The sequence below is a fragment of the Heterodontus francisci genome, chromosome 4 (genome assembly GCF_036365525.1).
Source record: "Heterodontus francisci isolate sHetFra1 chromosome 4, sHetFra1.hap1, whole genome shotgun sequence".
Classification (NCBI taxonomy): Eukaryota; Metazoa; Chordata; class Chondrichthyes; order Heterodontiformes; family Heterodontidae; genus Heterodontus; species Heterodontus francisci.
Window position 1 is genome coordinate 51,141,615 of NC_090374.1, and position 14,419 is coordinate 51,156,033.

Genomic DNA, 14,419 nt, shown 5'->3' on the forward strand with positions numbered 1-14,419 from the left:
AGGAGGGGTTGTAGCATTATTAGTTAAAGAATCAATTACAGCTGTGGGGAGGGATGATATGCTAAATGGATCATCAAATGAGGCCATATGGGTTGAGCTCAGAAATAAAAAAAAGGGGCAGCCATACTACTAGGAGTGTGCTATAGAACCCCAAATAGTGAGAGGGAGATAGAAGAACAAAATATGTAGGCGATTTTCTGAGTGCAAAAACAATAGAGCAATAATAGTTGGGGATTTCAACTATCCTAATATCAACTGGGACACAAACAGTGTGAAGGGCACAAAATTCTTGAACCGCATTCAAGAGAACTTTTTTAGCCAGCACGTAACAAGCTCAATGAGAGGGGACACAATTCTAGATATAGTCTTAGAAAATGAAGCTGGGAAAGTGGATGAAGTAGCAGTGGTTGACCATTTTGTAGATAGTGACCATAATAGTTAGATTTAGCATTATTATGGATAAGGACAAGGATAGAACAGGAGTAAAACTTCTAAATTGGGGGAAGGCAAATTTTACGAAGCTGAGAAGTGATCTAGCAAAAGTGGGCTGGATACAGCTACTTGAAGGAAAATCAGTGGCAAACCAGTGGGAGGCATTCAAAAGCGAGATTCTACTAGCATAGTATAGACATGTGCCCACAAAGAAAAAGGGTGGCACTGCCAAATCTAGAGCTCCCTGGTTATCTAGAATCATCCAGGGTAAGATAAAGCAGAAAAAGAAATCTTATGACAGTCACAAAAAACTTAATACTTTGGAAAGCCTAGAGGAATATAGAAAGTGCAGCGGTGAAGTAAAAAAGGAAATTAGGAAAGCAAAGAGGGGACATAAAAAATATTGGCAGGTAAAATCAAGGAAAACCCAAAGATGTTTTATCTGTACATTAAGAGCAACAGGGTAACTAAGGAAAGGGTAGGACCTATCAGAGATGTACAAGGTAGCTTATGCGTGGATGCAGAAGATGTGGGCAGGGTTCTTAATAAGTACTTTGTCTCTGTCTTCACAAAGGAGAGGGATCTTGCAGACATTGTAGTTAAAGAGGAGGAATGTGAAATGTTGGATATGATAAGCATAATGAGAGGAAGTACTAGAGGGTCTGACATCCTTGAAAGTGGATAAATCGCCAGGGCCAGATGGATTGTATCCCAGGCTGTTAAAGGATGCCAGGGACGAAATTGCGAATCCTCTGAGGATCATTTTCAAATCCTCACTAGATACAGGCGCGGTTCCAGAGGATTGGAGGTCTGCGAATGTACCATTGTTTAAAAAGTGTGCGAGGGACAGACCAAAGAATTACAGGCCAGTCAGTCTGACCTCAGTGGTGGGCAAATTATTTGAATCAATTCTGAGAGTTAGGATAAACTGTCACTTAGAAAGGCACGGATTAATCAGGGATCGTTAGCATGGAGTTGTTAAGGGAAGATCGTGTCTTACTAACTTAATTGAATTTTTTGAGGAAGTAACAAGGAGGATTGATGAGGGTAATGCAGTAGATGTTGTCTAAATGGATTTTAGTAAGGCATTTGACAAGGTCCCACATGGAGGATTGGTCAGAAAAGTAAAATCCCATGGGATACAGGGGAATGTGGCGAGTTGGATCCAAAATTGGCTCAGTGACAGGAAACAAAGAGTAAGGTTGACGACAGATGTTTTTGCAAATGGAAGGCGGTTTCCAGTGGCGTTCCACAGGGCTCAGTGTTGGGTCCCTTGCTGTTTGTGGTATATATTAATGATTTGGACTTAAATTTGGGAGGCATGTTCGGGAAATTTGCAAATGACAGAAAAGTTGGCCATCTAGTTGTTAGTGAAGAGGATAGCTGTAGACTCCAGAATGATATCAATGGTTTGGTTGAGTGGTTGGAAAAGTGGCAAGTGGAATTCAATCCGGAGAAGTGTGAGGTAATGCATTTGGGGAGGGCAAATAAAGCAAAGGAATACACAATAAATGGGAGGACACTGAGAGGAGTAGAAGAAATGAGAGACCTTGCAGTGCATGTCCACAGGTCCCTGAAGGTGGCAGGACAGGTAGATAAAGTGGTAAAGAAGGCATATGGAATGCTGTCCTTTATTGACCAAGGTATAGAATACAAAAGCAGGGATGTAATGCTGTAACTGTATAAAACACTGGTTAGGCCACAGCTGGAGTATTGCGTACAGTTCTAGTCACCACATTACATGACGGACATAATTGCTCTGGAGAGTACAGAGGAGATTTATAATGTTGCCAGGGTTTGAAAATTGCAGCTATGAGGAAAAACAGGTTAGGGTTGTTTTCCTTAAAACAGAGGAGGCTGAGGGGTGACTTAATTGAGGTATACAAAATTATGAGGGCCCTAGATAGAGTTGACAGGAAGGACCTGTTTCCCCTAGTGGAGAGGTCAATTACCAGGTGACACAGATTTAAGGTGATTGGTACCAGGATTAGAGGGGCCATGAAGAAAAATGTTTTCAGCCAGAGGGTGGTGGGTGTATGGAATTCACTGCCCGCATCGGTGGTGGAGGCAAAACCCTCAACTCATTAAAAGGTACCTGGATCTGCACCTTAAGTGCTGTAACCTGCAAGGCTATGGACCAGGTGCTGGATGGTGGGATTAGATTGGGCGGCTAACATTTTCAGCCAGCGCAGACACAATGGCCTCTTTCTGTGCAGTAACTTTTGAATGGTTCTAACAGAGCAAACATTCCTGCTTTTTCATTAATTCATTTATCGAAGAGATACACAGGCTTCCTGCTGCGGCATTTACTGTTTTTGCAACTAGTAAAACAGAACTGGGTAAATGGCAGGCTCTATTTCATTTCTCCTACACATCATCATGATCTCTGTCCTTTCTTGTTCTGGCTGTGCTTTTTCAGTTCTGATGAAGACTGTCACCCAGAATGTCTTTTCTCTTTACAGCTTTTTATTTCCAATATTTTCTGTATCTCTTACAGATTTGCAGTATTTTCAGTTTTTACATTCTATTTGTACAGTGGCCCTTTATCTTTTTAATGCAGCAAAACTTGTAGAAATTATAGACTTCTTTTTCTCCTTTTCTCCTAATGCACAACATCCTGCATATTTTTACCCTATTATAGGGGAGTACCAAATGTGTGGAACTGTATGGTACCCAATACAAAAGGCAAAGGGTTTATTACTATTTACAGTCTACTTTTGTCATCTTTTCAAAGTGGACAAAAAATCAGTTTTTGTCAGGATTAATGACAAGTGTTACAGAACTAAGCAAATATTAATTAAATATTGTGCATTTTTATCCAAAAATTCCTGTCACACATTACCCATAAGTCTCAGTCTCAGTGGTCGTGGATGCACACTGTTAATCTCAGTCTTTAGTAATTCATATGCAACAGCAAAAATCTCCTCTTCTTTGGAAATTGGTGATGGAACTGTACAGGCCCTTGTCTTCACTTCAAAGTTTATATTCTTCAGTTTTAGAGTTACTGTCTTTCCCTATGATTTTAAAAGAAGAACGCTTTTACAAACTTGAAATTCTTTCCCAAAAGTAACAGAAACCTTATGCATTATTATTTTTGTGAATTACACTATAGCCCTTTAAAACTATATTGTGTTAACAATGAAAAATTTTAAATACATTTTGGTCAGTAGAAAGACAGAAAACTACAAAAATGACAAAGCTGTACTCTTAGTCCTTCCTTTTGGAGATCTTCTTCAAGATCACGACAAAGATCACGGCATAAGCTGTACTGCTCCGCTGCTTTACTGATTTCACTGAATGTCCTAAAATTCAAAAATAAATACTATATGATATACTGTTTTTACAGACAGCATGTACATTGTGGAGATAGTGTTTAGTCATCCAGTGTTATCAAGCTATGACTTTTAAAAATTGTTCTTAAAATACAATTTACACACTTCTGTAGAATATATAATACAGAATTTATTGTGCTCCTATACATTAAAGAATTCCATTAACTGCTGATGGAAATGCTACTGCTGTAACTGTCTTCCTAGTTTGGTTTGGAAACTTAAACATGCTGATGGGTTTCTGCAAAAGTCTAACACCATTACAGGTGCCCTTTGATCTGGGACAGTTTTTCTCCCTTTCAACTCTGCCTTGAAAACACCTCCTCAAAAAGCAAACCTTTAATTCTCCATGATCTGCTACAAACAACTACATTCCTTTCTTCTTTAAGATTCTTGTATGAATTTTCACCACACAGCTCCATGCTCATCTCTATTTATTGTTCGAATCTTTAAGTTCAGTTATCTAAAACATCTTACGTTATTGCGATTAATTAATCCTCTGCATCCTCCTTAATGACGTTCAAGCACTCCACCATCTTTCACCACCTATTCTCCAAAGTTCACTGTCGTGTCTGGCTACTTAACCAACACCAAGTCGTAGAAGAGCCAGAATTACTTCTAACCAAATATGGGCTAAGTATAAGCAATCCCAGCCAGCACTCAAGAAAATCTCTGCCCCCTTGCTCATAATTCTGTCTTACCCAAATTAATAAGAATAGAGTACCCAAGTGTCTTCATCCTTGAGCTAAGCAGCAAACCTCAAGGCATAACCAATGCCGAGATCACTTAATTCCACCTCTTCAACATTGCCCATTTTCAACGTTACCTCATTTCCACTGCCACTGAAACTCTGCTTTTGTTGCCTCCAAACTCAACTTCTTCAAGGCTTTTCTTGCTGGTCTCTCAAGTTCCAATCTACACATGGTCCAACTCATCCAAAACTCTGCCGCCCACACCCTAACCTACACAGTCCCGTTCACCCATCAACCAGTTCCTTGCCCACCTCCAGTAGCTCTCTGTCCCCCAAAGCACTGAATTCAAAATCTTCATCCTCATTTGCAAATTCCTACTTGGTCTCACTTCACCCTACTTCTTCAATCTCTTCCATCCTTATATCCCAGCTAGTGCTCCTATGATGCCATCTGCCTTCTTCTGCTCCACCATTGGTAGCAAAGCATCTCAACCCTACTCTTTGGAATTCTCTCCCCAAATTCTATGCCTTGCCACTTCTCACCCTGCCTTTAAAATCCTCCTCAAAACCGAGCTCCAAACACAGTTTGGGTCATCATCCCTTACTTGTACCACTGCTCAGCATCTGCTTCTTTTCTGTGAAGTGCCTTGGCCACTATATAAACACAAGCAGTTGTTCTAATCTAGGTTTTCATGTAACAGGTTTTGGCAAAGAGTCTAGGCTGCCCAGCAACAGAGCCATTATGAGCAACACAGATATGCAAAACAGCTATGAAGTACTGTAAAAGACTCACCTTTCTGTGCTCATACTCTTCCGATCACCATCTCTACAACAACAAGGAAAGGCATTAACAACAATCTTATTTTGTTTAAATGTATAAAGTCAACATTTAGAGTTAGTTTAAAAAAAACACACCAAAACTTGAGCTATCTATTCAATTGGATATATTTTTGCATTGATATGCATCTGACCTTTTAAGGGTCAGTAAAGTCACCTTTTTATCCATTCATGTGTTTATCTTAGATTTGAGCTCTACTACTGATTAAATTACAATTTCTTTGAGGACAAGGTGAAAACCTGGTTATTAGATATTAGTAATGGCAAGATTAAGACTTCCTACCCAAAGCAATTTTTTGTGGTTTTCCTTATTTTTGGGCAACAAATAATTTAGTTTCCTCCATCCACCATTTCCCTGCTGATGATGGTCAGGAGATCTGTTCCCAGATCTCTCTACAAGATAACTGTGGATACGGAAAACCATTCAGCACATCTCTCACATTCACTCACTTAGTTCACTTAATGCCACCCTACCCAATTGGCCTACACTGCTCTTTATCAGACCATAAAGTAGATGGTTTTTTTACTTATCCATTCATGGGACGCGAGTGTCGCTGGCAAGGCCAGCATTTATTGCCTATCCCTAATTGAGAAAGTCGTGGTGAGCCGTAGAACAAGTGAACAGTCTAGGGTGGCTCATCCTCCGATTCTTTTCCGCTTCCTGTGAGGAAGTAACAGTCCTTCGCTCATCACTTCACTCCATGCATCGGTGGAGACTGAGAACTTGCAAAATGGTGAACCACAGAAGCGAAATCCCATTTCCATGGCAATCGTTTGGACAATTAGCAGTCAGAGAACAACAGTGATTGTTATCTCACCCTATTCTACTGGTCAGATTGCTCCCACAGGACTGTATATGATTCTTTGGCCTCTTTGTCTCGAGAGACAATGGGTACGCGCCTGGAGGTGGTCAATGGTTTGTGAAGCAGTGCCTGGAGTGGCTATAAAGGCCAATTCTTCAGTGACAGACTCTTCCACAGGCACTGCAGATAAAATTGGTTGTCGGGGCTGTTTCACAGTTGGCTCTCCCCTTGCGCTTCTGTCTTTTTTCCTGCCAACTGTTAAGTCTCTTCGACTTCGACTAAGTATATGATTAGGCCGTATATAAGTCACCCAGTGAGCCATCTCTTGATATGTGATTTTATTGCAATTCATTCTCATGTTTTACTCTTATACTTTACTCCAAGTACAAGTCATAGAGTCATAGTCACAAAGTTATACAGCACAGAAACAGGCCCACTGTGTCCATGCCGGCCATCAAGCACCTATCTATTCTAATCCCATTTTCCAGCACTTGGCCCGTAGCCTTGTATGCTATGGCATTTCAAGTGCTCATCTAAATACTTCTTAAATGTTGTGAGGGTTCCTGCCTCTACCACCCCTTCGGACAGTGTGTTCCAGATTCCAACCACCCTCTGGGTGAAATTTTTTCCTCAAATCCCTTCTAAACCTCCTGCCCCTTACCTTAAATCTATGCCCCCTGGTTATTGACACCTCTGCTAAGGGAAAAAGTTTTTTCCTATCTTTCCCCTTCATAATTTTGTATACCTCAATCAGGTTTTCCCTCAGCCTTCTCTGCTCTAAGGAAAACAACCCTAGCCTATCCAGTCTCTCTTCAGTTATTTATGTGATTCAAAATCCTGAAGTAAAATGTATTAAAAAAATGTATTTTGTACTATTTTGACTAAAATGTAATAAATACGGATGCAGGTTTTTGAAGGATACGCTCAGTAAATTTAATAACCTGCTTTTTTTCCTTCACTGCTGATGACCTGATGTGTATTTCTAGCAATTTTTGCTTTTATTTCACATTTCCAGCATTTGCAGTTTTCCCTTTTTATTTTTCTGTTTATTTTTCTATTTGGTAGTATGTTCATGCTCTGAATGAAAGAGTAGGCATAACAAACAATAGAAATGCAACTCTGGTTTGTCCATACATGCAACAATTAAATGTGCTAAATTTCAGAACATGTGAGCCAGATTTGAAACCCAAGATGAGGTAAGACTTGTAATCAATGGGCCGATAATGTGATATTGTCTGCCAAATCCATACAGATTTCAGGCCGTCAAAGCATACAATGCACAGTGCGCATAATAACCTGAGCCAGGAGTATTCAATACATTTGGAGCCGGTGCACCAGTTGTATTGAAAGGGAATTCTTATAATGCATTTTAAGCACCTGACAACGCTCCAGATCTTCTCTTTAGTTGCTCTTTTATGTATAACTGCTTGCAATTTTAATGTGCTTATGAAAAGAACGTTCATAACATATTCCAATATCCAAAATCATTATCTTCTTTCTTCTTTGGCCTCCTTGTCTCGAGAGACAATGGGTACGCGCCTGGAGGTGGTCAGTGGTTTGTGCAGCAGCGCCTGGAGTGGCTATAAAGGCCAATTCTTGAGTGACAGACTCTTCCACAGGTGCTGCAGATAAAATTGGTTGTTGGGACTGTTACACAGTTGGCTCTCCCCTTGCACTTCTGTCTTTTTTCCTGCCAACAGCTAAGTCTCTTTGACTCCTAACCTTTAGGAATCCTTGTGTGCACTGCAGAGCATTCAGTATGTGTTCCCCCTCAGTGCTTTGCCTTACTGTATCATGCATGTCTTCTACTTCTTAGCAGTGTGACTGGACCCCTGAGACACTGAGTTCCAATATACAGCAGTTTGTGTTGGAAAATGAGATTGACATATCACAATGCAGGACTTCAATAACCTCTATGCTTAGTTGTGTGTTCTCTCATAGATTTCTGACCATGCTAACTTAGTGTCCAAGACCAGGGAAATGGTATCAACTGGGATAGATGATATGCAGTACATCAGCACCTACCTCCAGGGATGGAGATAACACAGTACCATCTTGTGTGGGGTCGATTAGAGGCACTAAAGGGATTGACACAGCAGCTGCTACGGTGACATATCAGTTGTTATTGAGTGGCATTGATTGGGTGTTACATGTGGTGTTATCCTGAGAGACATCTGCATTATCTGTCCCAGTTCTACAACTACCCAACCTCCTTCTCCCACTAGATGGCCACAAAGGCCATGGAGATTTTCACAGTAGTCTTCTCATCAACCCTCTTGGCCAAAGTCCAGCGGCACAGCATTCGGAGAAATACAAGATTTTCTTTTTTTTCTTTATATTATGGCATGGAGAAGAAAAAACAATTTCCACATATAATTTAAACAAGATTCAAAATAAAAAGCAAATTCAGTCTTCACTATCTCCAACTATCATCCCATTTCTAACCTCTCTTCTCTAAGATCCTTGAATTCAACTTCCTTTACTTCTGGTTTAAATCTATTCAATCACCTTCAGCTAAGAACACAACACCAACCCAACCCTGGTTACCACAACATTCTTTGTGAAAGTGAACATGACACGCTATTCCTCCTAACCCTCAATATTAGATTCAGTCCTCCTCCAACATCTCTCCTCAGCATCAACCACTTTGGCACCATCCTTACTAGGCCCACCTGTCCTGATATTGCTTTTCTCTAGCCACTACAGATTCGCCTTTCAAGTGTCCTAAGATCCCATCCTAACCATAGGGCCAGTGCCCATACACGATATTGAAAACCCTACCCTATCTCTCTGCCACCATCCTTGACCGTATGATTACCAATGCACTGTCCAATTACTTATTTGTCAAGTCCTTAATGAACCAGAAGTTTTGCAAATTGGTTAGCGACTGGCTAAATGGACCGACATATGGCAGATACAATTTAATGTGGATACGTATGAAGCGATTCACTTTGGGAGAAACAACATGAAGAGGCAGTATAATCTAAATGGTACAGTATTGAGGGAGTGCAAGAGCAGAGGGACCCTGGGTTGCATATTTACAAATCCTTGTAGGTGACAGGGCAAGCTGATAAGGCAGTTAGAAACCATATGGTATACTTGGCTTTGTACACAAAAGTAAGGAAATCATGCTAAAAGTTTACAAATCACTGGGTAGGCCTCAGCTGGAATATTGTGTGCAATTCTGAGTACTCCACTTTATGAAGTCAAACCTTGGAGAGGGTACAGAGGATGTTTGCCAAGATGATACCAGGGAGAGCTTGGAGGAACTGGGAATGTTCTCCTTAGAGCAGAGAAGGTTAAAAATATACCTAATAGAGGTATTCAAAGTTATGAGGGGTTGTGACAAAACAAGCAGACAGAAACTGTTTCCTCCGGGCAAGTGGGTCGATAACCAAAGCTCACAGATTTAAAATAACTGGCAAAAGAACTAGTGGGGAAAAGAGCAGAATATAATCTGAACACAATACTTGAAAGGGTGGTAGAATCCGATTCCACAGGAACTTCCAAGATTTCAACTTTCAATTGGACATGCATTTGAAGAAAACTAATTTGCAGGATTATGAAGGGAAGGCTGGGATATGGGACTAAATTGGACAGCTCTTTCAAAGAGCCAGTACAGTCATGATGGGCCTAATGCTCCCCCTTGTGTGCTATGAGATTCTATGATTCTAACTTAACATTGGGAAGACCAAAGGTCAAAGGCAAGCAAAACAATTTTATTCTAATAGTTAGGACAATCCAGGTCCTGCCAAAAACTCAGCATCCTAGACACCAATTCCATTCCCCTTCTCAGTTGCCTGCTCAGAACACAGGGGGTGGCGCAGTGGTTAGCACCGCAGCCTCACAGCTCCAGCGACCCGGGTTCGGTTCTGGGTACTGCCTATGTGGAGTTTGCAAGTTCTCCCTGTGACCGCATGGGTTTCCGCCGGGTGTTCTGGTTTCCTCCCGCAGCCAAAGACATGCAGGTTGATAGGTAAATTGGCCATTGTAAGTTGCCCCTAGTGTAGGTAGGTGGCAGGAGAATTGAGGGAAGGTGGGGATGTGGTAGGGGATATGGGATTAGTATAAATGGGTGGTTGATGGTCGGCACAGACTCGGTGGGCCGAAGGGCCTGTTTCAGTGCTGTATCTCTCTATAACACACTTCGGTTTGCATGCAAACTCGATTAAAGACCTGCTACCCGACCCAAACCCAACGACATGTGTCGGGTTCGGGTCGGGTTGGGTTGCACTTCTGGGTCCGGCATTCGGGCTCGGGTTGGGCCGGGTCGGACACACTCTATCGCAGGTAAATGGCTCCAATGTTAATTTAATTTTTGGACTAGAAAGGTGGTTTTGTTACAGCTATTTTAAGCTTGTGCAGATCAGCAACAAATTGAAAAACTGAAGGTAAGTTAACTGATGATCAGGTTGGGTTGGGTCGGGCACGGGAAAAATGGAAGGACTCTGGCCGGGTCGGGCTCGGGTTGGATGTGGTTCTGTCGGGCTCAGGTCAGGTATTTTTTTTGCAGACCCGAGCAGGCCTTTAAACTTGATGTCCTATTTGACCTTAAACTTAAAAATCTTATATCCTCCCCATCACCAAGATCACCTCCTTCTATCAGTGCACAATCACATGCCTCCACTCTTACCCCACCTAACCATCACGGTACCCCTCATGCATGAGTGAGAGAACAGAGTAGAGACAACGAGGACTGACTGCGACGAGGAACGAGTACCAACTTGGGAATTTGATGCAGAGGGGGAAGGAGGTGCTGCTTTTTAGATCTTTTTTTCTGCCTCCAGTAGCTGGTGAGTGATCAAAGGCATTAATTAGGTAAGCAGGTAGGTGATTGATTGGTGAATTTAAGATTTCATCCCTCTAAACAGGGGCAGTAGTTTAAACCAGTATTGGGGAGATATAAGTCGTGCATTAATTTTATAGCTTAACTAGTAAAACTATCTAATATAACTACAGATAACAGTTGAGTGATAGTTCTAAACTTGAAACCTAATTAGTTAAATAAAACATAACAAAGATGCCAGGGCAGGTGATGTGTTGCAACTGTAGCTGGTGGACACCAGTGTATTCCACAGCAACCATATCTGCAGTAAGGCTCTGCAGCTCTAGGAACTTCAGCTCAAGGTTGAGGAGTGTCAGACACTGCATTGCATCAGGGAGCGGGAAAGTTACCTGGACACTTTGTTCCTGACAGCAATCACACCCGAGGATAGGTACTTCTGAATTTGTCCATGGTTAGGGACACAAGGATGTCAATCTGAGTGAGGCAGGTATGGGGACCCAGGAGGTAGCAATGGAGGAGCCTCAGCCCCTGCAATTGTTCAACAGGTTCAAGGTCTTTGCAGCTTGTATGGACGAAAGCAGGGACTGCAGGGTGAATGAACAAAGTGACCACAGAACTGTGGTGCAGGGGGCGATTCAAGTGGTGGGAGTAAAAAGCAATGTAATAAAAACAAGAAATGCTGGAAATACTCAGCAGGTCTGGCAGTATCTGTGGAGAGAGAAGCAGAGTTAATGTTTCAGGTCAGTGACCCTTCATCAGAAAAAGGAATGTAGTTTGAGTAGGGGACAGTATAGGTAAGGGATAGATACTGTTCTCTGCAGCCAAGAGTGTGAGTCCCAAAGGCTGTGTTGCCCATCCGGTGCCAGGGTTAAGGATATCTCCTCAGGGCTGGACAGAAACTGGAAGCATTGTGAATTGTGAAGAGGATAATGATAGAGTTCAAGAGTGTATAGACAGGCTGGCAGACATGTGGCAGATGAAATCTACTTCAGAGAAGTATGAAGTGATATATTTTGGTAGGAAGAAAGAGGAGAGGCAATATAAAATAAAGGGTACAATGTTAAAGTGGGTTCAGGAGCAGAGGGCTGCGGGGCAGGGGGTAGATGTGCACAAATTGTTCAATGTGGCAGGGCAGGTTGAGAAAGTGGTTAAAAAAGCATATGGGATTCTCGGCTTTATAAATAGAGGCATGGAGTACAAAAGCAAGAAAGTTAATTATGAGCCTTTGTAAAACATTGGCTCGGCCTCAAACGGAGCAGTGTGTCCAATTCTGGGCACCGCACTTTAGGAAGGATGTAAATGCTTTAGAGAGAGTGGAGGAAAGGTTTACGAGAATGAGGGACTTCAGTTATGTGGATAGATTGGTGAAACTGGGGCTGTTCTCCTTAAAGAGAAGGTTGAGAAGAGATTTGATAGAGATATTCAAGATCATGAGGGGTCTAAACAGACTAGTTAGGGAGAAACTGTTCCCACTGGTGGAACAGTTGAGAAACAGATTTAAGGTGATTGACAAAAGAAGCAACAGTGACATGAGGAAAAACTTTTTACACAATGAGAGGTTAGGATCTGGAATGCACAGACTGAAAGTGCAGTGGAGGCAAATCCCATCATGGCTTTCAAAAGGGAATTGGATAAGCGCCTGAAGAGAAAAAAATTGCTGGGCTATGGGGAAAGGGCGAGGGAGTGAGACTAGCAGAGTTGATCTTGCAGAAAGCCATCATGTTTATAGCGGGTCGAATTGCCTCCTTCTGTGCTGCAACCATTCTATGATTCCATACCTTCAGTCCCATTCCCCAATCAATTTCCTATTGGTGTTCAGTGACCAATTTTTCTTCAGTGAAACAGTGCTGGCTGTAGCACATTAAGTATAAATGCAACTTGCTTTTAATGGAGACTAGAGCTTCTAACAAATCATTACTTAGCATGTAGATATGTTTGAAACATTTAAACACAATGCCTCTGTTTAATAGTCACTGGGGAGAGCTCCTTGATGTGTTAATTCTTTGCACAGTCTGTGCAGTTTTCAGTTGGTTTAAGGGGACGTATTATCTTGCTTTTGCCATAATAGCACCATAAAGCTTCAGCAGGCAGGGTTTAAAACTGGGTATTTACCTTTCAAGGTGCGTCTCACCCAGACCAAGTGAGATCTGTAAAAAATGATACCAGGAACTCTCAGAGAAAAGCAGGGAAAGCAAAGCTCCCTGCTGGTACAGTTCAGTGCATGTAGTAATTCCTAATGCATTCAGCATTTTTTCTGTCACCTTTCCTATACCAGGTACCTGCAGATAAAAGTACCAAACAAAACAAGTTTATTCATATGTATCGAATACCACAACATCAGAAACTTGCATTTACATAGTGCCTTTAATGTAGTAAAATGTCCTAAGGAGCTTCACAGGAGCGTTATCAAACAAAAGTCACCAATTCACAAAGAGATATTAGACAGATGATCAAAAGTTTGGTCAAAGAGATAGGTTTTAAGGAGCATCTTAAAAGAGGAAAGAAAGGTAAAGAGGCAGAGAGCATTTGGGAGGGAATTCCAGAGCTTAGGGCCTTGGCAGCTGAAAGCACGACTGCCAATGTGGGAACAATTAAAATAGGGGATGCTCAAGAGGCCAGAATTGGAGGAACGCAGAGATCTTGAAGGGCTCTGGGGCTGGAGGAGGATACAGAGATAGGAATGGACAAGGCCACGAAATGTTCAGGTCAGAGTGTAATTACTATTTTAGAGAACCTAGAAAACTGGTATTGCGCTCATCTTTTTCAGGCTGCAATTCCAAAACACATATCGACTGTAAAGGCCTGCTACCCGACCCGAACCCGACGGGACCCGATGACATGTGTCAGGCTCGGGTCGGGTTGCACTTCCGGGTCCAGCATTCGGGCTCGGGTTGGGCCGGGTTGGACACACTCTATCACAGGTAAGTGGCTCCACTGTTAATTTAATTTTTGGACTAGAAAGATGGTTTTGTTACAGTTATTTTAAGCTTGTGCAGGTCAGCAACAAAGTGAAAAACGGAAGGTAAGTTAACTGATGGTCTGGTCAGGTCAGGTGCGGAAAAAAATGGAAGGACTCAGGCTGGGTCGGGTTCGGGTCGGATGTAGTTCTGTCGGGCTCAGGTCGGGTTTTTTTTTGCAGACCCGAGCAGGCCTTTAATCGATTCTGCACAAATTCTACAGGATGGCATCTCTGTGCACAGAAATGCCATTCTTATTATATTACTAGCAAATCTTTCATGACATTGCTGATAGTAAGTCAGAGGATGCACTATTTTAGAACATCAGGAACAATATACCATGCTATATGTAAGTGTATGCCCTTTAGGGCCAGAAAGGGTAATTGCTTTTAAATATACACAGGGTTCATACAAAGGTCAAATAAGAGGCCATAGCTGTTAAATAAATATTGGGTGAGTTCACAAAGATGTTAATTAAAAAAACTGCAGACATTTGCTCTGCCATTTTGTGCTCTTGACAAGTTATTGTATCTTTAAGCACTTCTTTAAAGTGAGGCACAGAGTGTGACAGAGACGTGTTGACA

At 41.9% G+C, this 14,419-nt stretch overlaps 1 protein-coding gene across 2 annotated transcripts in view; it reads right to left on the reverse strand.

Annotated features, from left to right (window-relative positions):
* Nucleotides 1-14,419, reverse strand: part of polk (polymerase (DNA directed) kappa) — a 102,380-nt gene that overhangs the window by 7,107 nt on the left and 80,854 nt on the right. For both annotated transcript variants that reach the window (XM_068029502.1, XM_068029501.1), the window contains 4 exons: nucleotides 12,991-13,157; nucleotides 5,246-5,278; nucleotides 3,638-3,734; nucleotides 3,275-3,446 (listed from right to left, as the gene is read on the reverse strand). In XM_068029502.1, coding sequence (XP_067885603.1) covers nucleotides 3,275-3,446; nucleotides 3,638-3,734; nucleotides 5,246-5,278; nucleotides 12,991-13,157 — 469 coding nt within the window. The remainder of the gene's footprint in view (nucleotides 1-3,274; nucleotides 3,447-3,637; nucleotides 3,735-5,245; nucleotides 5,279-12,990; nucleotides 13,158-14,419) is intronic.